Raw genomic sequence first — 22964 nt, forward strand, 5'->3', positions numbered from 1 at the left:
CGAGTAAAAGTAGTGTGTAGAAATACTCCGTTACAAGTGAACGTCATGCATTCAGTACAAGAGTATCGGTATCAAAATACACTAAGTACCAAAAGGAAAAGTACTCATGCAAAATTTCAGAATTATATTTAGTATACTGTATATTAAATTAGGATACATGCATGTGTAAGCATCACTTTAACTACAGTGGTAAATCTACATATGCTCTTATTTTGAAGGATGAACTTTTGTTCAGCGCTAGGGGCGCTGTGGGGAATCGCACAGGAGCTCTTGTTTGCTCCCTTCCTTGTTTTCAACTTTGACCTCAGACTTGTGCACGCTGTAAATGGAAACAACGTGGATAGGAAAAGATTAAAGTGTTATTTATTAAATACAGAGTTGGCAGAGAGTTAGTGTCCCATGTTTTCTTCCGCCTCGACTTAACAACTCGACTCCTCCGCGGCTGAAAGGTAAACGCTGCTTCTGCGATAATAATGTCACTTTGTTTACAAACGGTTGACGCCGCATAGTGAAGCTAGCTAGCTATAAAGTAGCTCCAGCGTTTTGCTTTTTGTCAAATAATCGTCGTTTTTTTTATTACATTTGATACTGTTGTTTTCATGATTATATTAGAGCCACTCATTTACGTCAGTGTTAACCTAAAACTCCCCACATGCTAGCTGTTAGCTAATGTTAGCCAGAGTAACCGTTAACGAGACTTAACTGATGCAGGAGGATCATTTGCACCATTATAGCTGCACACATCCACAATGTCATGTTATTCAATGCTCATTCAAATCATGTGGTGTATTAAATTAGAGTTGCGAAAGACTCAGTCTCTCAGATGAAGCCTGACTGACAGAGTCTGTAATGTCAGTGTTGTTAGCTCCATCACTTCTCTGTTACAGATGGGGAAGGTGCCTAAGAAGAGGAGTCTTGCCGACAAGGTCCGCAAGACCAAGACCTCTACTGAGATCAAAAACAACCCCTTTGAAGTGAAAATCAACAAGAAGAAATTTGACATTCTGGGCAGAAAAACCAAGCATGATGTGGGTCTGCCTGGTGTGTCTCGATCCAAAGCCATTAATAAGGTATGAGGAAATGTTATGTTTATTTTCATACACTTTTACCAACTTCTCTCTCTCTGCAAGCAATTACACAGAGCAAATCTGCTACTCACCATTTACAAACTCATTAAAACATCCTTTGTTTGTGTTTACAACCCATAATACAAATTAAGGGTCCAACAAGTGGCTGAATTTATACACGCATTTTAATTTTCTTTTACTTTTGGAGCGTAGTGCATGTATTCTCCTATAATATAATGTAATGTAATGTAATGTAATGTAATGTAAATGGACAATGAAAATCCCACCTGGTTCTCTGACCAAACGGATTAAATGCACAGGGACCTGCATCTGCAAGAAGAAGCCATAGAAGTGGAAAATGTTAATGTGAGACAAATCTGTGCAATACTGCAGACTAAGTAAAAAGTACTGTAGACTCTGAATAAAATAAAATTTGATTTTGCCGTCTGATGAAATACAAAATCACTGTAGCACTGTATCTGGCAGCCATGATGGGTCACAGCTCATCATCCATTTAACACTATCTGTGCTGTGAAGCCTGGTGCTCACAGTATCATGCTGAGAGAGGGGATTTCTGCAGGAGAGCTTTGTAGGGAACAGAGAAAACCATGAACAGAACTAAGAAGAAGTTAAAGTGAAGACAAAAGTTGAATCTGCACACTTGATTAAATCGGTTCTTATTTATGATTTTGTATGTTTGAGGTTTTTTCTACTTATCAGAGCAGATTGAAGGATCATTGAAGCATTACAACAACTCTAAAGGGTCACATTTGTAACTCTCATAGAGATGAAATGTTTTGTAACGTGTGTGTGTGTGTGTGTGGAGACATAAATCATTTGCAATTCTTGATTTTTGATCTGTAGAGAAAAGAGACTCTCCTGAAGGAATACAAACAGAAGGGCAAGTCCAGCAAATTCATTGACAGACGCTTTGGGGAGTATGACACCAACATGGCACCAGAAGACAAAATCCTGAAGAGGTTCGCGATGGAGAGACAGGTCAGTGATGTGATGATTTGTATTAAGACTCACCGGACATTTAGGAACATCACTATCTAAGCTCCCGTTTGATCATACTTTGACTTACCACTGTAGCTTTGAATGAATACTCTGCTTTCTCGTTCAGCGTGTGCACGATAAGAAGGATTTGTTCAACTTGAATGAGGAGGAGGAACTCACTCATTACGGCCAGTCGCTGGCTGAGATGGAGAAATTCAATGACCATGTGAATAGCGATGATGAATTAGAAGAGAAAGGTTCTTTGTCAGGTGAGCAACGATCAGAGCTTCCGATGTTTGTCAATTTTTTGTTTTATATTTAGCATCTATTTATTCGTGTGTGTGTAAATTAATAATGATGAAATATAACAATGATCAGAATCATGAATTTACAAACTGTATATTATCAAATAGCGAAGCGCATGAATGTTGTGGCTTTTTTTGGTGAGGGTTTATCATTCCCAGCCCACAAGTGGACTTTTATAAGCCATGTTATAGATGACGGAGCTGGTACATAACAGGGAAACTGTTTTCTCTTTGTCATCTAGCTGAGCTGACTGCCACCCACTTTGGAGGAGGGGGCCTCCTCAGAAAGAGAACATTAGGGGAGCAGGAGGGGGAAGAAGGAAGGATGAGGGCCAAGTCCAGGCAGGAGCTGATAGAAGAGCTCATCCAGAAGTCCAAGAAGGAGAAGGTGAGCCAGTAACACAATCCTGTCGATTTTTAATTTGTTTCCACACGGACCATTTCCCCCTGTTAAACATGGATATATGCCAACAATTGTATTAAGTCAAGCCAAAGTCTACATTTGTTAAATTGATCACACTAACAAACTTCGTCTGTGAGATGTTCCTTTACTATAAACACGGCCATTGTAGTTTATTTTGAGTCGATCCCACTTACACGTCCTGCTGCTGTAAACACTCACTAGTGCACCACATGAAAATAGTCCCCAACAAATGTACCATTTACTCCTGTTTTAATTAATTTAGGCTAAAACGCCAATACCCAGCTGTTTAAGAAGGAGTGTTTTTTAATAAAAGTATTTATTAGGGAACTGCCTTTTTTAAAGGCTTAGTTAGAACCAATGGGCTTATTGCCACAGATGTTGGGAAGTACTTTGTAGTTGTACTGTTGTTAACAGTAACACAAATATAAAACGTCACCAGCCTTTTACCTTTAAGCGTGTTTGCTTTATACTGACTACTGATTGTGGTCATATTTTATGGGAGATGTGGCTTGTGGTCCAGATGATTAACTTCTTCCATTTCTTTTGTTTTCACTTTGTCAGCGTGACCGACAGGTGCAGAAAGAGGAGTCACAAGAGCTGACTGAGAAGCTGGATCATGAGTGGAAGAGCATCCAGGCTCTGATGGTGCAAAAGATGCCCAAAAGCGAACGTCCCGAGGAGGAGAAGCCAAAGGTAGGGTCGCGTCATACCAGCCATAGAACAAAATGTTCCTCCGCTGTTTGCTTTCATTCATCAGTCGCAGAGCCCGATGTTTCTTTGTTCTCCCTCTGATTCCTCTGTGCCATTCCAGTTGGAACAGTACGACATGATGGTCAGAGAGCTCGTCTTCGAGATGAAGGCTCAGCCATCGGAGAAGCTGAAAACCCCAGAGGAGCTCGCCCGGGAGGAAAGGGAGAAGCTGCAGAAACTGGAGGTATGTTCCCACTGCGGGATAGCTGTTGACTATTTTTGCCAACTTCTTGTCATTACCACATATTTTAATGCTCTGTGTGACGGTAGATTTCTTGTGCTCTGCTGTTCTCCAGGCGGACCGTCTCAGGAGGATGATGGGAGATCAAGTCGCGGAGAGTTCACAGAGTCAGATTCACATGTCTGCTGATGACCTCAATGATGGCTTCATCCTGGATAAGGACGACCAGAAGACCCTTTCTTATCAGGTAAAAGACAAAAGCAACCAGAACGGTTTGCGTGATGAAGAACGGGTTCATTTCTGGAATATTCTTTACTTTTAAAAAATGTATCTATATGTTAATACAGAATGTGTTTAATTCACATTTACTTTGTGTGTCCAGGATGGAAAATGGAACATTGGAGAGGAAGATAAGAATGAAGAAGAGTTACAGAGTGGAGAGGAGGAGGAGGAGGAGGGAGAGGAGGAGGAGGAGGAGGAGGAGGAGGAGGAGGAGGGGGAATCAGAGGCAGATGAGGAAGATGGAGATGAAGAAGAAGAGGAGCAGGAGGGGAGCAGTGAAGAAGAAGATGCACACTCAGACCTGGAGTCCGAGCAAGAGAGCGAGGATGAGGAGAGAAAACAGGAGGATGAGGAGACCAGTGCCAAACCGAGTCTGAGCAAAGAGGAGATAAAGGCTCAGCAGGAGGCAGCTAAAGCAGAGCTCCCATACACATTTACTGGTAACTACACACACTAACAAACGTACAATACTCAGGACCGATGCCATTAAAGTCAGACCTCAATTTGACCCTGATCTTACAAAGGAAAGAACAATACTCTTATTTGTATGGACATTTCTTAACTAAAATAAAGACATTGCATCATCTTGAGTAAAGCTGAGATTAGTACCATCACCATTCTCTCTGCTTCCTCCTCTTGTAGCTCCAGAGAGCTTCAGCGACCTGAAAGATTTGCTGCATGGCCACACCCCGGACAACCAGCGCCTCATTGTGGCCAGGACTCAGAAAAGCAACCACGCTAGTTTGGCTGTAGGCAATAAGCTCAAACTGCAGGTACAATATAGTAGACTACATATTTCTCTGAATGAGTGTGTAGCTTCTGTCTCTTTAGACGGATTCGGGTCGTGTTCAGTGTCGTATGAACTTCCAATGTTCTCTCTGTTTGTCTCAGAAACTGTTAGGCTTTCTGTTGGAGTACGTTGGAGAACTGGCCACCAGGAGTCCACCTGAACTCACCACCATAGATAAGCTCATACCGTGAGTTTAAAAAGTTTTAACTTCCTAATTCAAACATTTAGTCCCTAGAAACGTATCTGCTCATGGTTTTTGTTTGTCTCTTGCTGTAGAGAGTTGTACACTTTGTGTCAGATGTTTCCGGAAGCCGCCTGTAAGGCCATGCAGAGCGTCCTCGGAGACGCTGGACACAGCACGGAGGAGGTGCTTGAGGTCAAAGGGCATCTTGCTTTCCCAACACTAGACATGGTATTCATCATATTCTGTGAATACTATAAACACATTGAACGTTCACCAGGGTGTATTGAGATTTTTGAGGTTTTTAAATGTTTCTCGACTGCTCTATATCCATTCTAGCCTCAACATAAAATGTTACAAGTTTGGATTTGAAAGTAGAAACAAAAATAAAAGGTTAGATATAATGTTGTATTTACATCTTTGCTACAAATATTGTACGGATCGATGTTTTGATTCTAATGTCTTTTGAGGAGAATATAAACTCCAAATAAATATTATTGCTCGAGATATTAAATGACAATATATGTTCATTATTCTCTCTTCTCTATAAGACAAATGCAGCTACAGTGTGTTTTTTGTTTTTGCGTTTCAAGCTCATCTACTTGAAGGTGACAGCCCTGCTGTTTCCTACCTCAGACTTCAGACACCCTGTCACCACTCCAGCGCTGCTTTACATCAGCCAGGCTCTCACCAAGGTACACGCAGTCTTCAGTGTGTTTGTTATTGTCTGTGTGCTTTGAGCTGTTTTTGTACCGTTTTCACTGTTCTTGCCTCCTAATGGGATTTCACCATCTCTCATTCCGTTTGAATCCAGCCCTCTTTTTAGTGTCTGGATTTTCTCCGTATAAGAAAATGCTTTCTTTATATATCCCTCCAAGCATTTTCAATTATTCAAGTTTTCCAGGTCACAACAGCTGTATGAAGTTACACTGTTGTTTTCTTCCCAGTGCTGCGGCTGAAGCACTCGCATGGGAGTTATGTTGACGTGAATCTCGTCCTTAAAGATCACAAAATCAATGTTGCTGGATGAATGGATGTTTGGTTTTCAGCACTAATGCCATGATTGTGTGTGTGTGTGTGTGTGTGTGTGTGTGTGTGTGTGTGTTTCTGTTCATGTTTTGTACGTCCTTAGTGTCCATTGAGATCCTTACAGGACGTGACGTCAGGTTTAGTGCTGTGCTGTCTGGCTGTGGAGTACGTCTCTTTTTCAAAGCGCTTCCTGCCTGAGCTCATCAACTTCCTGGCTGGAACGCTACATCTGGCCGTGAAGGACAAGACGTCTCTAGGTAGCTGTGCACTCGTGTTTAACAACACTTTTCACAATTCCATCATGCATGTTTTGAGTGTCTCCTGCTCACACTATGAGTGTAAAGCTTCGACGCTTCATTCATAACGTTACGTTCAAATTCTAAATCAACATTTGAATGCTGCTCAGCTTTTTATTTGCGTTGTTATTCATTGTGTTTAAAGACGGTATTTCTGCACAGTTTGCAAATAAAGATTAGGCCACACTAATATTATTAGTATTGTATTATTTATATTATTAGATTCCAGTGGTGGCTGCGTAGGATTGTTTCCTACTCTTGTGATAACTCTAGTCTAGAGAGTTGTAAAAAAAAATGTATTGAATAATTTCCAAATTCACAACATGTTTTAATCTGATGAAATGTTCTGTTTCAATCCATATTTGTCAGTGTTTAGCCTTTCAAAAACAAAATTTTCACTGAAGTCAAAAAACTGGCACTGACTATAAAAAATAAATCTATTTTAATAACAAATTTAACTGGATGAATCACTTCATTCAAATTGAGTTTTTTTTTTTTTTTTTTTTTTTTTTTTTTCTAGCTTCATTTGAAAAAGGGAAAGCGAGCGAGGAGCAGAAGTTCTCACTGCTCCACTCCGCTCGTGTGTCCTGGTGCCAGAAGTCCTAAACTCAAACGGACTTTGACGTTTGTGTTGCAGGTCGCATTGTGGTGCCGCCTTTTAGGCCATCGGGGAAGTGCAGTGATCTGCTGGTGTTGTCGGATCCCGAGTCCTGCAAGAACTGGAGCAAGAAAAGCCTTTCATTGTCCGCGACCCAACACCTGGAGCTCAAAAACGACCTGGACAGAGATCACCATAGGTAGGAGGGGAAGAAGCTGGTCAAACTCCAAAACCAAATTCATTAGATATTATTTCAATCAGTCAGCTAAAAATTCTATTATTAGCTATTCTATTTTAACATTTTCTACCACAACATTGAAAAAGCTCCAGCAAGGAAACTTTCTACATTTAAAAAAAAAAACCACTTAACTTTAGAAGATCCCCACTGGCGGCTGACGTTTCATATTGGCTTCCACAGAACAAGGACTTTACATTTTGTCCCCCATCTCTTCCATTGGAGAAACATTATGAAGGATGTCTTCACAGCCTGGATGAACAGGAGGATTGATTAAAGGAAACTAATAGATATTTCAATGTAATATGAGCCTGTGAGTAATGTTTTGAGATAAGATGTGAACCTATCCAGAAAGATTTTAATGAAAAGAACACTGTTGATATTTATGTGTTCACTTTTCCAAATAGATTTTTTTTTAATTAAAGTGAAATATACAGCTGACTCACAGAGACATGGCATTCAGACTGCACAGATTTAAGAATACTGCAGTTGGCCATTCAGAATAGAGTATGTAACAACACCATGTAATAACAGGAGTGAACACTTGCTCGGAGACAATTATAGGCCCAGTAGGAAGCGAGGGAGGGAGTGGAAGTGTGAGAGAACGTTTTGTCTTCACACAGCTTCTCGTGCTCAGTTTGGACCAGAATATCACCAAAAAAAAGAAACGGCAAGACAAGAAGAAAGGAAGTTGGACTTTTAATGGACTTCTTTTAAATAAGTGAAAAAAGCTCATTTGTTCTTTTGCCAAAAATCTTCATTAATACACGTAATGTATGAAAGATGAGCCATCATACTGTGTTCACCTGTACAGACTGTACGGCTCAGAGCTGATCAACCCCTCGCGTGATTCTGACGAGTCGCCAGCGTGGCTTCACACGGCAGCTGGTGTGTGGGCACAAAGGAAAGCATGCACACAGGCTTCAGCAGACCCATGATTATTCCTGAGAATATACATTTTTATTTCTACTCGACTAAAATTAAACACCTTAACAGACTCGAACTGATTATGTTGCAGAGAAATTAATTACATTTTTTTTTACAAAGAAATAAACCTGTAGGACACAAAGTAAATAAACCCAAATTTCATAATTTATGTGTCTAATATAGCAGACGATTAATAAATAATTTACCCAATGTATTAAGTTTTGAAAGCAGCAGTTGTTAAAGTATGTTAATTCCTCTTGAATCCCACTGAGGCTAGCTGCAACTCTAAATTCCCACTCTGTAAATCATCTTTAAATGACCTTACCTGGAGAGGTGTGATCCTCACTGCTACGAGTACAGCGCTGCATGAAGCTCCTGCTCCACACCTGGGTGCTCGCTCATATTCTAATTTTTGCATTTCTTCAGGCCTTACTGTGACTCATGCCACACCAGCAGCTGTGTGTGACGAGTCCAGTAGCTATGGTAATTACTGCCAGGGTGATGCAGCATCTGGGTGGGGAAGGACCGAGTGAGTGTACAAGGCATGAAGGCGAAAGCGTCCTTTGATGCGCACGGAGCGTTGAGCTCATCGACTCTTCTACTAGATACAGAAGAAGGATCCGCCGTTTCCACCTCTCTCTTAGTGTTTTGCATCTCTTCTGGCCGCAGTCTTGCTGTGAACTGCACTTCCCACATCCTGTTTAGCCCACCGACGCGAGACTCACTCGTCAAAAGTTTTAGCTTGTTATCTTTGGCCCGTCTGTCTGTTGGTCCGTCCTGTTGTAGGAGCTCGGTCTAGAACTGCAAGCTACTGAGATGTTAGGCGCAGAATCTGCAGACGTGTCCTTCGGTCGTAGAATAACAATCCTTTTATTGCTTCGCCGTACATAAATGTGAACAAAGTCCATTTACATTTTCCTCTGACAAAACACGCACGTTTATTATAAACAAACTGTCAAACACCTTACGAGAAAATTGACTTTGTGTACCGATATACCTGAACTCGTGCACACTTCTGGTTATTCCAACACCATATTGGTCTCGATGATGAATCCTTTTGATTTGATCATCTACCACTAACATCAGATCAAAACTGTAATGTTAGAATTTCTCCAATATGACCATATACGTGCACAAGTAATATCATCCCCATCAGACAAATGAATGACACTCGACATCATAACGTTAACAGTGTCCTTGTTAGCATGCTGACGATAACATTCAGCTTAATGCACCGCTTTGCCTAAATGCAGCCCCACAGTGCTGCATTTAAAAACAACAACCACAAATAAAAGAAACGCGGACATAAACATCCATACGCACAAATGATCCAAGTTGATCCTTTGCTATGGCGAGTGCTATGGGTGTGATGGCTCTGTTGTTGAGGAGGCTAATAACCATGAGACAAACATCAAACGATGAAACTTGAAATGTTCATGCATGCTTGTGTGTCTCTCCGCAGGTTGATGTGTCTATCTACTTGCCTGGACCTGGTGAAGCGGTGCTGCCTGCTCTACAAAGACCACATGTCCTTCACACACATCTTCCAGCCAATCAGAACGCTGCTTTCCAAACATCTTTCAGCCCAAGCCCTACCAGAGCTTTTACAGGTTGGTGAGGTTTTGATACGGCGAGGTCTCTCTTTCTCTCTCAACAAATCTTATTGTCAGTTTCTCTCTTAATTGTAATATTTGTTGTTTTTCTTTGCAGGAGCTGCACAGTGAGATCCTGGAGACCATCGGCAGCGTTCCTGTGACTCACAGTCGGCTGGTTTTAGAGAGGAAGAAGCCAATTCCTCTGAAGCTGCTCACACCCAAGATTGTTGAAGTGTAAGTGGTAATCTAAGTAATACAAAAATTTCTCATCTATATTGAATCAGTCACAGAATTCAGTCCAGAAGCTAATGTTCTCGTAGCGCGTCGCTTCTTAAATATCTAATTTTCTCATTTTTAATATTTGTCAGGTTGGACTACGGAAAGAAGCGTGGCAGCACCAGAGAGGAGAGAGAGAAGGAGAAACTGAAGCACAAGTACAAGAAGGAGTTCAAGGGCGCTCTGAGGGAGATCAGGAAGGACTCGCGCTTCTTGGCCAGAGAGAAGCTCAATGAGGTCATGGACAGGTACGGATAACACGAAGTGTCCATGTGGGAAGTGAACCAAAACCTTTCTGTTAGTAAAAGCTTCTAACTTTGTGCACGTTCCATGTTTCAGAGATTCGGAGAGAAAGAGGAAAGTGAGGGAGCTCTTCGGCAGCTTGGCCACTCAGGAGGGAGAGTGGAAGGCCCTGAAGAGGAGGAAGGGGAAGTAAAATACAGAGTCTTCATCGCTTCTCTCCATCACCTGTTCCCTGTCAAATGGACATCCAACAGCCTGTACGAGGTTGACATTTGTGGAACTGTTTTGTTCTTAATGGATTTTTGTTTGTTTTTAATCGCAAGATGATAAATTCAACTTCCTTGTCGCAACACACATTTTATACAGTTTGACAAATAGCTGTGAGAAATGCTCACCGAGTTGTCAAATATTATGAAGTAGGCGTTTGATGCGAGGATCGGATACTGTTGTTGGAAACGTCAGTCAACACAGCAGTGAATACTTGATTTGCATTCTTTTTGTTTTCACCAGAATGCATCAATATAATGTGCTAAGTACAGAACAAATAAACGACTGTTCTCTTATTTTCCATCAACAATGCACAATTATGTGTTTCCAGTCAAACTCAGTAAAGTCATTATTCAGGGTTATTCCCACCGTGATTTAAAAAATAAAATCTCAAATCATTTCAAAGTCAAATGCTGCAGCAGAGGGTAATACTAAACTCATGACTTGAACTCTTCTGTTACATAAAACTTATGGATTGTTCAGGGGGCGTCTTCAGAGGCAGTGAAGCCAGTGTTGTAGTTTTACTTTACTTATGTTTATGAAATGAGATTTAAACCACAGCTAAAAAGGATCGTTGAAAGATAGCAATGATGTGTGAGGAAAGATCGTGATGGGGATATATTTTGATCTTCTGAATGAAATCCAGAGAAGGAAGTGATCACACTGCCCTAAAGGCCCTGTCGCACATATCCGTATGACAGAAACGTATGCCGGCGCATACGACGGCAATAGGTTGATATAAATGAAGGGTATGTTGTGATCGTTTGAAGGACGCAGACGATATGCCGAACACGCCAGACATACACATATGACATACCCTATGGCAGAAACATGCTGGCGTTTATGAAAATTAGCTCAAAATGTGTCAGAGTCCAAATACGTACAACTTTTCCACAGCGCTGTTGTAGCCGACGCATACATAACGAATACATAACAAATTATTATACGCATGTCCAACATATTGATAGCGTATCACTTATTTAGAACGTATCAGAGCGTCTGGACAACGGAGCTGGAAAAGTGCAATCTGGTTCACTGTCATGCTGATGCTGGAGAACGGCTAACATGCTGAACGCTAGCTGTACTGTAGAAACACGTTTAATAAGTTACTCCGTCGTCAGGCATCATCTTAACATAGGGTAGGAATAGGGTATCCACTCGTTATCAATACGTTGGCTGTAGGGTTCACCGTCAGCCGATGTAGTCTATATCTAACATACCCCTAACGTAGTCACGTAGGTAAATATTCACGTACTGTATTTACGTAGGTAAATATTCACGTACGTATTCCATTTTGACGTATGTCTAACGTCACGTAACGTCTGCATATCTTATGAAACACACGTCGGGTACGTCCGGTAATTTTGAACATGCTCAAAACATCAGCGTTCAACAACGCACCTCAGCGTAACACAGTGAGCTCTTAACGAATACTACTTATACCTTACCTTATATCTACGTACACCAGCGTGTTGCCGATATTTTGTATACAACATATCTTTGTAAATCTTATGCATTCGTTGGGTACTCGTCTGATACATTCTGTATTAGTAAGTGATACACTATCAACAGGTTAGACATGCGTATCTGTATATGTTCACTTTTCCGATCCGATGAAAAATTGGACGTATTTGGACAAATTTTCGTACGTTTCTGTCATACGGATATGTGTGACAGGGCCTTAAACAAAGAATGTCCAAAAGTTGCAGAATTAAAAAAATTCACAAAGGCCGTGTTTTATATCTGTTAGATATGTGGCTTTAAACATGGTTTTCTTTTTTGGGAGAAAATTCAAATACCTGCTCTCAAGTAGTGTAGTATAAAAAAGATGGTACAGTATTCTGCTCTCTCTTAAACACACATTATAGAGCCTTCTGCTGGACAGCTGGGCACAGCTCATGAAGGCATACATGTGCTTTGTAATAACATGCTGGTTGGTTCAGTGGCTACAGGTCGGGATTATTACTGCTGTTAAACAAAAGACAGTTTCCTCTGATGAAAATAACATTACAATCATGAATCCTTATGTTGCTAAACTTCTTGGCAGATATTAAAATCCTTAAAACAGCAACATCTTATTGGTGCACATGTTAGCGCCTTGAGATTGCTTTTAGCTTTGAAAGGCGCTTTATAAATACAATTTTTTATTATTATTATTTTTATTATTATTATGTTGTCCCGCAGGTCTTAAACCTAGCTGACACACACACACACACACACACACACACACACACACACACACACACACACACACACATTGCTGCCGGGTGTTCTTTGTCCTCGTTTCATGAGATAATGAGAGGGATAAGACGACTGACATGCAGTTCAGGCTTCACAATGTTAGTGTTTTAATTTATGCTTGCAATGAGTTATTTGTATTAACAGGATAAATTGCTTGCCATGCTTAACATATACTTTTGAAAAATTAAAACATGCCGGTAACAAAAATGATTAAAATGGGAATTCTTGTCGTGTTAACATACAGATAGAAGAACAAAACTTCAGCAACAACACGCTTTCTTTTTTTACACATTTTATTCAACACTTAATTCCAAATTAATTCCCATCACTGCGGTCAAGCTGAGTAGTTTTACATGCTCTTGGTTTTCAAAAGTCCATTCAATATGCGATATATTTGTTACAGCAGTGATAACTTAAAAGATTACAACATGAATGCACAAATAGCTCAGCACTTTATATAGTCCACCGCAAAAAACAGTGACAGTATACAGACAAAAATAGAGAATATCATTACGCTTCCATTTCAAACAGATCACTGTAAATTGTTCATTTATATAGAGACACTTAGGTGCTTGAAGTGGTATATTTCCATGTTTGAGTTATTAACATCACACAGTTGACAGAAAACGTACATATAGACACACACACACACACACACACACACACACACACACACACACACAGAGTGACATTTACTCACTGTAAATAACAGCTGGTCACTCCCAGGACTGATGTGTTAAAAGGCACACACACTCACACTTTCACAGCATCACTCTTTCTCCACAACATTACACATATACTGCTGTACAGACATACGCAACAACACAAACAGAAACACACACACACACACACACACAGACGTTGGGCACAGACTCCATAAAGGACCAAAAAACGAGGCACAACGGGACTTGGCAGAGCGACATGGAATGTTTCGGTTGGTTCTTTGCTCTTTTATTGTGAAGCTCTGTATCAGTTATCATCGTCGTCCTGAGAAAGAAGAGAGACAGAGGATGAGCGGTGAAATGACCGTCCTTGAGACGTCGCCATACAGCCTGATGATATTACATCTCAGGAACTGTGTAAACCAGTAGAGGTAATGTTACAACACCTATTAAGGGAGTTTATTAAAGTGTTACTCAAGCTGCTGTCATGTTATTTAAGGGTGAATGTTTCCCTGCTCCCCTAACTCCTTCACCTTTATATTCCAGCTGATTTTGTTCAACTGTTTCTAGCTAAAGAGAATAAAAAGCATCACAAATCAACACAGTTCAGATTGTAGTGGTATAAACTCAATTATGTCTTTTTAACATCTGAAGTTCCACACACTGCTTTAAGACATCCCCTTAAAATATTCTAATATAGCAGTGGTGTACACTCTCATGTAATGGTTTTTAATGTAAGGCTCCACCTCTGTCCGATACCGACTGTCCATCCACTGTTACTTCAATTACTTTGAAATGCAGTCTTACCTCGGTAGCATCAGCAAGGTCAGTATCCATCGGTGACTCTGCCATGTCCTGGACTGCTGAGGATTCATCGCTCTGGGAAAAGACAGAAAAAGGTCAACTTTAATAAAAAAAAGATTCAATATGATGCAATTTGATATGTGCATGATCTTATGGGAGTTGCTGTATAAGTGTGAAATTAGACAATACAATAAAAGAGGGCTGTTGAATGCAGAAAAGTGAAATCATTTCATATGTGCTCTGGTCTGGTGCCATTGCTGTAGGTGCCTGTATTTGTGCACATATTGTGCATATTAAATGAAATAACTTTTTCTTTCACTCTCTTCTTTTCTTCTTTGTGTCATTACTGACACATTTGGTAAGACTTTATATCCACTGTTTTTTGTGGACAAAAAGAAAAGAAAGAAAATAGACACAGGTTGAGTTGCAGTTGATCAACACAAGAGAAAATGAACAGTAAACTAAATATGTGTGGCTTTACATGGACAGTGGGATCTGAGCATTGGCATTTTTCTTTATTTTCTTTACATTTTATAGACAAAACTATCAATAAAGAAACAATCAATAATGCAAATAACACACATATGATGCACCTCCACACTATCAGAACAACATCTGGATGCACTTACTGCCATTATACCATAGTTTATGCAATTTTATATAACATTTGAATATAAACAACCCACACAATGCACGCAGCTCCTGCTTTGTCCCTTTCTACATTAAAACGCACTTTCATGACGATCATTATGATTAATGGTCATTCCGAGTGAGTGGGATGCTGAGAAAGAGACATGAAGTGCTAATGAAGAAGGGGAGGTGGGGATGTGTGTGACGTCTCTCCTGTCTAGCTGAAAGGAGGCTTTGATTACACCGTGCCATTGAACTGACCTTCCTTAATGGGGAGCGGTCACAGTGCGCTGACGTGTGCACATATGTGTGTGACGCGCTCACCGGCGGCTGACATAACCTTAAACCACTTATTGCACCTTTTCCTCCTGCTGTTGCATTTAACACCACCCATCAAGCCTCCATCTGTTTACCCAGCAGAGCGGGAGAGAGATGTGTAGCTCGTGTAAACACACCGACACAAACACCACCTTGTCTTTTTTTTTACTGTGGTCACATTAAACTTTGGCCAAAAGTTAAAGATTTGTTCACTTTTCAGAAATATCTGTGTCAACCATCTTCCAAAGCAAAATCAAAGTAATACCTCGCCTCCAATCTGTGTTGTTTCAGAGCAGAAATTCCTTGGGGCGTGAAATACAGCAGCCTCCTTTATTGCAAGTTGCTGAAAAGATCCGAGCAATAAGACGTGTTTGTTGTTGAGACCATTTTCTATTTCCTGTCATGTCTCCTCCTCAACTCTGCCTTCCACTCTCTATCTCATTGTCATTTTCCTCCGTCTACCTTTCTGGCTTTTGCTGTCCCTTGATATGAGTCACTGGCAGCTGATGCATTGTTGAAACAACTAGATGAGATCAATCAGACTGTTTGTGTGTGTCTATGTGTGTGTCAGGCATATGAGACCATCTTTGATGGGCTCTCTCAACCTGGCATCAATTTTTAAAAATGAAATCAATATTAATGACGTTTAATGGCTGAGCCACCTGGGAATGAGCACAATCTGCTGCTGTCTGCGTGTCAATCTCTCGCTGGGAATACCAGGAATTAGCTTTTGTTTTGTTTATTCTTCTGTCCGTCATTCCCCCATCTCTCCGTCTGTCAGTGCACTCTGTGTCTGCTTGTCCATCTGTGTGTCTGTGCTGCCTGCCAGTTTGGCTTGTCAGGGTTCTTCATGATGAGACTGATCACGTTCCAGGTGGAGCTCCATCAGTGCTTTATCCCTCAGGGTGAATATTAACTACCTAGCTGCCTTAATAACACAACTACTCACAAGGATGAAAGATTCAAATTGGATGTTTGTGAGAAACACCACAAGCATCTTTTGATAATGAAATCCAATGCCAGGACTGAAGGATGAAAGCAGCGTTGGAAGAATTATTTGATTGCTTCACTAAAAGAACTGCTTATTCAGGTGTCAGTTGTTGCCATTGGCAGGAAAATAACTTGATAATTTCTTTGGTATCTGATCTTTTTATCTGGTACTCTTCACTCATCACAGCCAATTAAAGCAGAGCTGAAGAAATGTGCGTGTGCTGTTATCTCTTGGTGTCTAAATTGTGTTTCATCACTAATTAAGGGACGAGCAATGGAGCATCACAACAAACATTCAATAAAGTGTTGCCGTTGCCCAGGGAAATAGTTGACAGACTTATCATTTCCTGCGACTCACGGCGATATTATGGGAGAAGGAGGGTAATTACAGACACATTTAGTCTTACGTTCAGAATTCAGAACACCTTATTGAACCAGATACAAACCATGGGGTAATGTAACTGCTATGGTTTGACAACAAAAGAACACGGACAACAGTGTTCTTCAGCGTAAAAACAGCAGAGCATGAACATGAGGGCCATCTGTTCCTCTTGTTCCTCTTGTTTAAAGAGTTTCTGTGCTAATAGGAGCTGGTGTAAAGTAAATGTGAACATTTAGAGATTAGGGTTAGGGATATTTGAGTAAAGGTTATTTTATTCATGTATGTATCATTGAGGTCTAACAAACCTGTTGAATGGCCTTTCTCTGTAATGTCTTTTACATGTTCATTTATATATATAGAGAAATACATAATTCCTTATTTATTTGTTTATTTATTTTTGTTGGTCTAAACGTGGTCAAATGTACCCTTACAAAAAGCAAGAAACATTTATTTAACATGTGAATTAATTACCCTAACCACATATACTCATAAATTAATTCATCTCACATGTCAAATAAATGTTTCCACATGTGCTTTCTTAGCTTTCACGTGTGAAATATTTCAAAAACACAGGTGTATATCAGTAAAATATATCCCCATGTGCCAATATCTACATTTTTCAAATTTGAAAAGGTGCTCCACCTTTGTGCTGACTGTATCACAAATCTACATCAACAGCAATCAAAATCCTTGCTAGAGAAAAGGAAAGGGCAAAAAGGAAAAGGTGATAAGGAAAATATTTTTTTTTTCATATTTGACTTTGTGTCGCAGCAGTAATTTGTTTGCTAAAGTAAACTGCCTTTATCATCCTCCTCCTCCTCCTCCTCCTCCTTTGGACAAACGATGAACATACTGACAAGATGAACAATGCCGGAAAGCTAACAATATGTAACAGCTTTCATTTCAGACAAGAAAGACACACAGGAGATATGAGAAGTGATGACAAATGACTCAAGGTCAGGAGGCCATTTTAGCACTGTCAGGAGTTATAGCCACTGTCATGAAATGGACGGATGTGCTGTGCTGCGAACCTTTAATGATGTGTTATATATATATATATATATATATATATATATTGTATTTCAATATGTCTGTAGAGAAGTGTGGCTATTTGGTAAGTGTAACTGCATTAATGTAATAATCTGGAAGATATTACATTTCATTACATACTCACATTGAAATTGAAATTATTTTCCCTTTTCGTGTAAAGAAACATTGTAATTATTTTTTTAAACCTTTTTTTATTTTCAAAAGATGATAAAACCGTTTTTTTACATTTCTTTTTTTTTACTCTGGCTGGCGTTTCCTATGTCAAATATATGAAATATGTGCTACTGACTGCAGCACGTTGTGGTCCATTACAGCAGAGCCCATGTACTATTAGCATTAAAATATTTCTGTACAACGTCCAACTTTTGGAAAATGAAAGCTAGGAATAGGCTAACTATCCAAAGTGGAAATCTAGTTGGAAAGTGGAAGCCGGTTAGCCTAGCACGCAAATGATAGCAAACACAATAGACGTTACTTTTTCATTCATATTTCTACACACTGTGTGTCGATACAGATTACAGAAGAGAAGTTCATGGGGTGGTTTACGAGTCACGGGTAAATAAAAGGAACCAGTTCTAAGAACACTACTGTAGGGGGCGCTATCATCGGCAGAAAAATATATAAAACTTAGATTTTGGTAATTACAATTAAATAAGTACACGTCAAGTCAAAACAAACCCTAATAATAGGTTATATACTGATTTCTTAATTATGACTATTTTTATTTATGTTTCATTTTAAATGAATTGTATCTTTCTTACTTGTTTGGCTGGATCCTTCTTGACCAATCCAGTGGCAGCAGCAATGTTTCCTGCACCCTCCACAGTTTTGTGGGCCACAGCGGTAACCCCGGTAACCATGGCTCCACCCACCTGAGACACTCCAGACACAGCTGTCGGGACCAAAGAAGAAGAAGAAGACCCCAAAATCTAAATGGTTCTTTTTTTTTTTTGCAAGTGATCACAGTCAAACAAATCAACTGACACATGAAGGTGAGGACTGTCACATGTTGATACTACAACAATCCAAAACACATACTTCTTTTAAAATATACATTTTATAAATACTGCTTTTGTGTGAATTTAGGATATTGTAGCATTGAGATAAATGTGAATGAAAAATGTTAAGTTGCAATAGTGTTCTCAAATGTGGTGGGAGCTACTTTCTGCACTATTGCACCTTGAGTTGGGTAAAACAGTCATTATATACTGTAATGTTTCTACTTGGACCGCCCTGTAGAGTTATTTAAGACTGGATCATCACCTGTATCAATTGGTTACCTGAGAAACCTCAGAAACAGCCTGGAGGCACTTTCCTTTTATAGACTTCATCGAGTTTCACCCCGCCTTAAACTCTTTGAACCATGCATTGTTGTGAAAAGTGCATCTGATCTTACATGTGGTTCTCCTGATTTTAAAGTAAACTTTTTCTGTATCTGTTTTGGACAAGGTGTGTTGTAAATCTTTTTTTGAGGATTCATTCTTAAATTAAGGCTAAAATAATATCATTCAATATAAACATTCTCCGTATATATCCATTCACAACATTTCTGCTTGATTAAGGTCCCATGGTGCTAAATGCTATTGTATTTACAGCAGTTGTAACTCAACCGGGGAATCAGGGCCATAACAAGGGTTCTCAAGTTAAATTCAAGGCGAATGGAGATTATTAGCAGGATAGGATAGCAGAAAAAACATTTTAAAAATAATGTTCATTTATATCCGTCATTACCTCCACCAAGGAGGTTACGTTTATTGGTTTGGTTTGTTGGTTTTATGCGTTTGTCTATATGTCAGCAGGATTAAGAAAGACTACTGGCCTGATTTCCAAATTTTTTAGTGAAGGGGCGTAGCATGGGCTGAGGAAGAACCAATTAAACTTTGGAGCAGATCCGAATAAAGTGGCGAATATATAAGTGATATTTTTCACTTATGAAAATGGCCTTGGCGGAGGTCTGCGCTCTCCCAGTGCCCTGCTTATTTTAATCTGTTTTTTTAACTGGTCACATCTGGTTCATACACTACCAGTGACGTGGGGTCACAAGTAGAACTTGCTTTGTTTTAAGGGGCAACAAGCCAAACAAAGTTGGGAAGTGATGCTCTGCACTGTATGGTGATAGAGTGTTACACATAAAGAGTAATCACAACTAAGCTGCACTTTGCTATAAGGCATCATATGTCAACCTCCTGAAAGCAGATTATCAGATATAGGTCTAATGTAGGCCGCTTAGTCCCACTGAGAAAAAAAGATATCCTCCCTCCTCCCTCATTTAGTGGCTATATTAAGACATTCTGTATAATTGCATTTTCCAAAACACTCACTTTACTTGCAGCTATGATACAACAATACCAATTCCCTGGATACCTATAGCAGGAAAGCTCTAGTGGCTTCTCTGCTTGTTATTTATGAGAAACGGCAAGGCCTGGTCCATTGGGAGTTAGGGAGGTTGTGTTGAGTAAGGCGGTGAAATATGACACTTACTCACCTGCAGAGTTACCGTACAACTCTCTTACCTACCACCTCCAGTGAGAATATCTTTTGTTTTGTTTTTATGTCAAGGATATTTTCCAAATGTGTACATTACATACTTTTTTTTCACAGACCGACAAAAGAATTGAACATATGCATTAAATCTGCATTGATATGTGATGTTACCTGTTGTGACTCCATCCTTTGTTTTGGTACCTGAAAGGAAATGCAGGTGAAGCTCAATTAGTGAAAAATCAGAACATAATAGACGGTAGCACACACATCATCAAAATGCCCTGTTTCACTCAGGCTCAGATGATGTGTCATAATAATGATACTATTAATAATGATAATGACACAACAACGTTTTAAATCTTTCTGTACCATGTTTCCTGTAACATCATCATCAATCAAATTAATTCTCAGCACCCACCGACAAACATAACCCCGTCTTTCGTCATCTCAGCTGCTCCAGTCACTCCCTGCTTGGTTTTCTCCGCCGCCGCCACGACCCCATCCTTGGCTTTAGATAAACCCTTCAATAACGTGTCCATGGCTGCTTGATTGGCTCCCAAATAAACACGCACGCACAGCTGTGTGGATGTCAAAAACAGGCGCAATGAGAAGGCACTCCCGGTTCGAAGCGCTCGGTATTATAACGTGTGACAAGAAAACCAAACATAACGATGCCACCGCCCTACTTTAGTGTTTGACAGGTTTGTCAAGCCAGTATCATCGTGTGAAATATTTGAGCAGTTGATCCTATAAGCAGCTTTGAGGCTGCTGAAAATCCCACCTGTAGGATCTGGTTACAGCCCAACTGAGAAACCATGAATGGATTTACTATTCGTTTAAATAAATAGAAAACTCACCTATTATGTTGCAATGTTGAATCGGGAAATGAAATAATGCTGTAGTTGATATTCTTCAATAAAGGATTTTTAACAGATGTGTTTAGAATAAAGATAAATGTGAATCACGCACCTGTTCGCTTCAACTTCCTTTAAGGCGAGAATGAGATGAGTCTTCCGGGATGACAGTGGAGATTCCCTCAAAGGGCAGTAAAACCGGTTTATTGTCTCCAAACTACAACCAGCCTACTCTAAAAGACGGCGTGTGTGTAGTGCCTTCCGAACAGACAGACGGACACAGACAGACAGAGAGAGAGACAGACAGACGCTCCACAGGTTTGACAGACGCCTCCTCCTACGCCTCGGTGATGGAGAAAGAGCGATTAGACCCCGTGATGCTGATGGGAGAGAAGAGACGCTCCGCTGTCTGTCTGTCTGTCCGTGACACACACACACACACACACACACACACACACACACACACACACACACACACACACACACACAAAGATTACGTAGCTCTTTCTGTACGTGGGTCGCCCACAACGTGTAGGCATCTGCGGCCGAACTACCAATTAGTAGCAGTACGTCTATAATTATGCAAGATAACATGACTGGGATGTTCAGTGTCCCCACGTGTTAATAACATATTAACTGCACAGCATGTCCCTGAGGGATAGTTTGCTTTAGAAATTACTATAAGAGGCCATGTTGGAATTGACTTTGAATCCGACTTTTTACATCATACAAGTAACTTAAAAAAATAAAAAAAACCTTTAAATATTATAGTGGTGGTAATAAGGTACTTTTTTTTGTAATTAATGGCTGAATCTGGACTATTTACTTATTAACACTTAATTTAACTGCAGCTTTGATGATTGAAAGCTTTTATTAATGCCATATTAATTTATAACTTTAGACTTCAGGTTTATTAAGAAGTGAGGAACCCTTGAACTTTTATTGATGGATTACAAACATTTATATTTCTTATTATCAAAAAGGATTACAACAACCTGGCAACTCCCAAATGTTTCTTATTAATGGTTTATAACTCATTTATAAAACATATCTAATTATTTTTCAACCATTATTATAATAATGAACAACTTATAAGACTTTTTATAAGTCATAGCACTTTTGATGTTTAATGGGATAATAAATCAATTTTAGATAATCTTTTCCATTCTTCTTCTTCTCATTTTCACTTTGTCTGTCTTCTTATGTTCAACAGTTTTGGTTGTCAAATCTAACCACCTACAGTTTACGTAAACAGCAGCAAAGTAACAACGCAAACATTTATGGAAATTCATGAACAGTGGTGGTGGAACAATAGGCAAGCAAGTTGAGTAATGCACATTCAAAGTCCTTTGCATAATTCTCTTGTTTTGTAATTTGTGTATATATACAAACAAAATAAATAGCATGAAAAGCCTCACACATCCATTTCTTCTTATTACTACCCCACCATAATACTATATTATTCCTTTTTAAACATTACTATCTTCTATTAATGCTCTTACATACTGTTTGTGTGTAGCCAATCTATACTTTACATTTTTATTTTCAACTACCACATAAAAACAAGATTTAATCTTTGATATTTCTGGCCAAAAAACTGCATTAAAAAATCTTGCTTATTTATGCATGTAATACAAAACAGACAACACATTTGCTGCACTGAGTTAAAGATGTACAAAACACTATTTATATAAGAGTACAAAAGGGATGAACTTATACAAGCTCTAACATTATCACAGCCTGACCACTACCAAGGATGACTGCAGCACTTTAATTGCCTTCCAGTACAATGAGTTTGTTCACACAGGCTTCATTACTTTATTCTGTACTGACAATCAACACATACTGTTCAGGAAAAACTCCAGGACTCACTCTCTTTACTTCACTTTCCACAATATTCATGCATGGCAAATAAACTATGGATAGGCATTGCTAGGATTAGGCAATTCCATGGCTACTGGGGCTGGTATAAAGGCACTGAAGATGGACATTAGTGTGAAGCCATGCATTCACAATGTGAGCTGCTTGGGTGTCACTCCTTTCAAATTCAGGGTGGTGTCAGAGGTTCAAGTTTCATCCTTGCATTGGTGTACAGCAGGGGTAT

At 39.6% G+C, this 22964-nt stretch overlaps 2 protein-coding genes across 2 annotated transcripts; one reads left to right on the forward strand and one right to left on the reverse strand.

Annotated features, from left to right (window-relative positions):
* Positions 1-264: 264 nt before the first annotated feature.
* On the forward strand, positions 265-10752 carry nop14 (NOP14 nucleolar protein homolog (yeast)). The gene is made up of 19 exons (XM_029445484.1): positions 265-449; positions 888-1070; positions 1932-2066; positions 2194-2335; positions 2614-2759; positions 3357-3488; positions 3607-3729; positions 3842-3973; positions 4109-4448; positions 4651-4781; positions 4900-4985; positions 5075-5210; positions 5573-5674; positions 6112-6265; positions 6942-7101; positions 9527-9674; positions 9775-9893; positions 10028-10183; positions 10275-10752. Exons 2-19 carry the CDS (start codon positions 888-890, stop codon positions 10369-10371), a joined length of 2622 nt encoding a protein of 873 aa, XP_029301344.1. The 5' UTR covers positions 265-449; the 3' UTR covers positions 10372-10752.
* A 2209-nt stretch (positions 10753-12961) lies between these two features.
* LOC115017221 (alpha-synuclein-like) lies at positions 12962-21269 on the reverse strand. Its single transcript, XM_029445517.1, has 6 exons — positions 20976-21269; positions 20425-20584; positions 20178-20207; positions 18284-18414; positions 14156-14227; positions 12962-13673 (listed from the first exon to the last, which is right to left on the reverse strand). The coding sequence occupies exons 2-6, from the start codon at positions 20543-20545 to the stop codon at positions 13656-13658; spliced, it is 372 nt and encodes a 123-aa protein (XP_029301377.1). The 5' UTR covers positions 20546-20584; positions 20976-21269; the 3' UTR covers positions 12962-13655.
* Between the last annotated feature and the right edge of the window lie 1695 nt (positions 21270-22964).

The sequence above is a fragment of the Cottoperca gobio genome, chromosome 12 (assembly GCF_900634415.1).
Source record: "Cottoperca gobio chromosome 12, fCotGob3.1, whole genome shotgun sequence".
Lineage (NCBI taxonomy): Eukaryota > Metazoa > Chordata > Actinopteri > Perciformes > Bovichtidae > Cottoperca > Cottoperca gobio.

Excerpts from the sequence above, each read along its gene's own strand:
- nop14 (XM_029445484.1), top strand. The coding sequence starts at position 888 with ATGGGGAAGGTGCCTAAGAAGAGGAGTCTTGCCGACAAGGTCCGCAAG. Across the intron at positions 2,336-2,613 it reads AGAGAAAGGTTCTTTGTCAG|CTGAGCTGACTGCCACCCAC; the intron begins GTGAGCAACGAT and ends TTTGTCATCTAG. Across the intron at positions 5,211-5,572 it reads CTTTCCCAACACTAGACATG|CTCATCTACTTGAAGGTGAC; the intron begins GTATTCATCATA and ends TTGCGTTTCAAG.
- LOC115017221 (XM_029445517.1), bottom strand. The coding sequence starts at position 20,545 with ATGGACACGTTATTGAAGGGTTTATCTAAAGCCAAGGATGGGGTCGTG. Across the intron at positions 20,208-20,424 it reads AGACGGGGTTATGTTTGTCG|GTACCAAAACAAAGGATGGA; the intron begins GTGGGTGCTGAG and ends ATTTCCTTTCAG. Across the intron at positions 18,415-20,177 it reads AAAGGATGGAGTCACAACAG|CTGTGTCTGGAGTGTCTCAG; the intron begins GTAACATCACAT and ends TGGTCCCGACAG.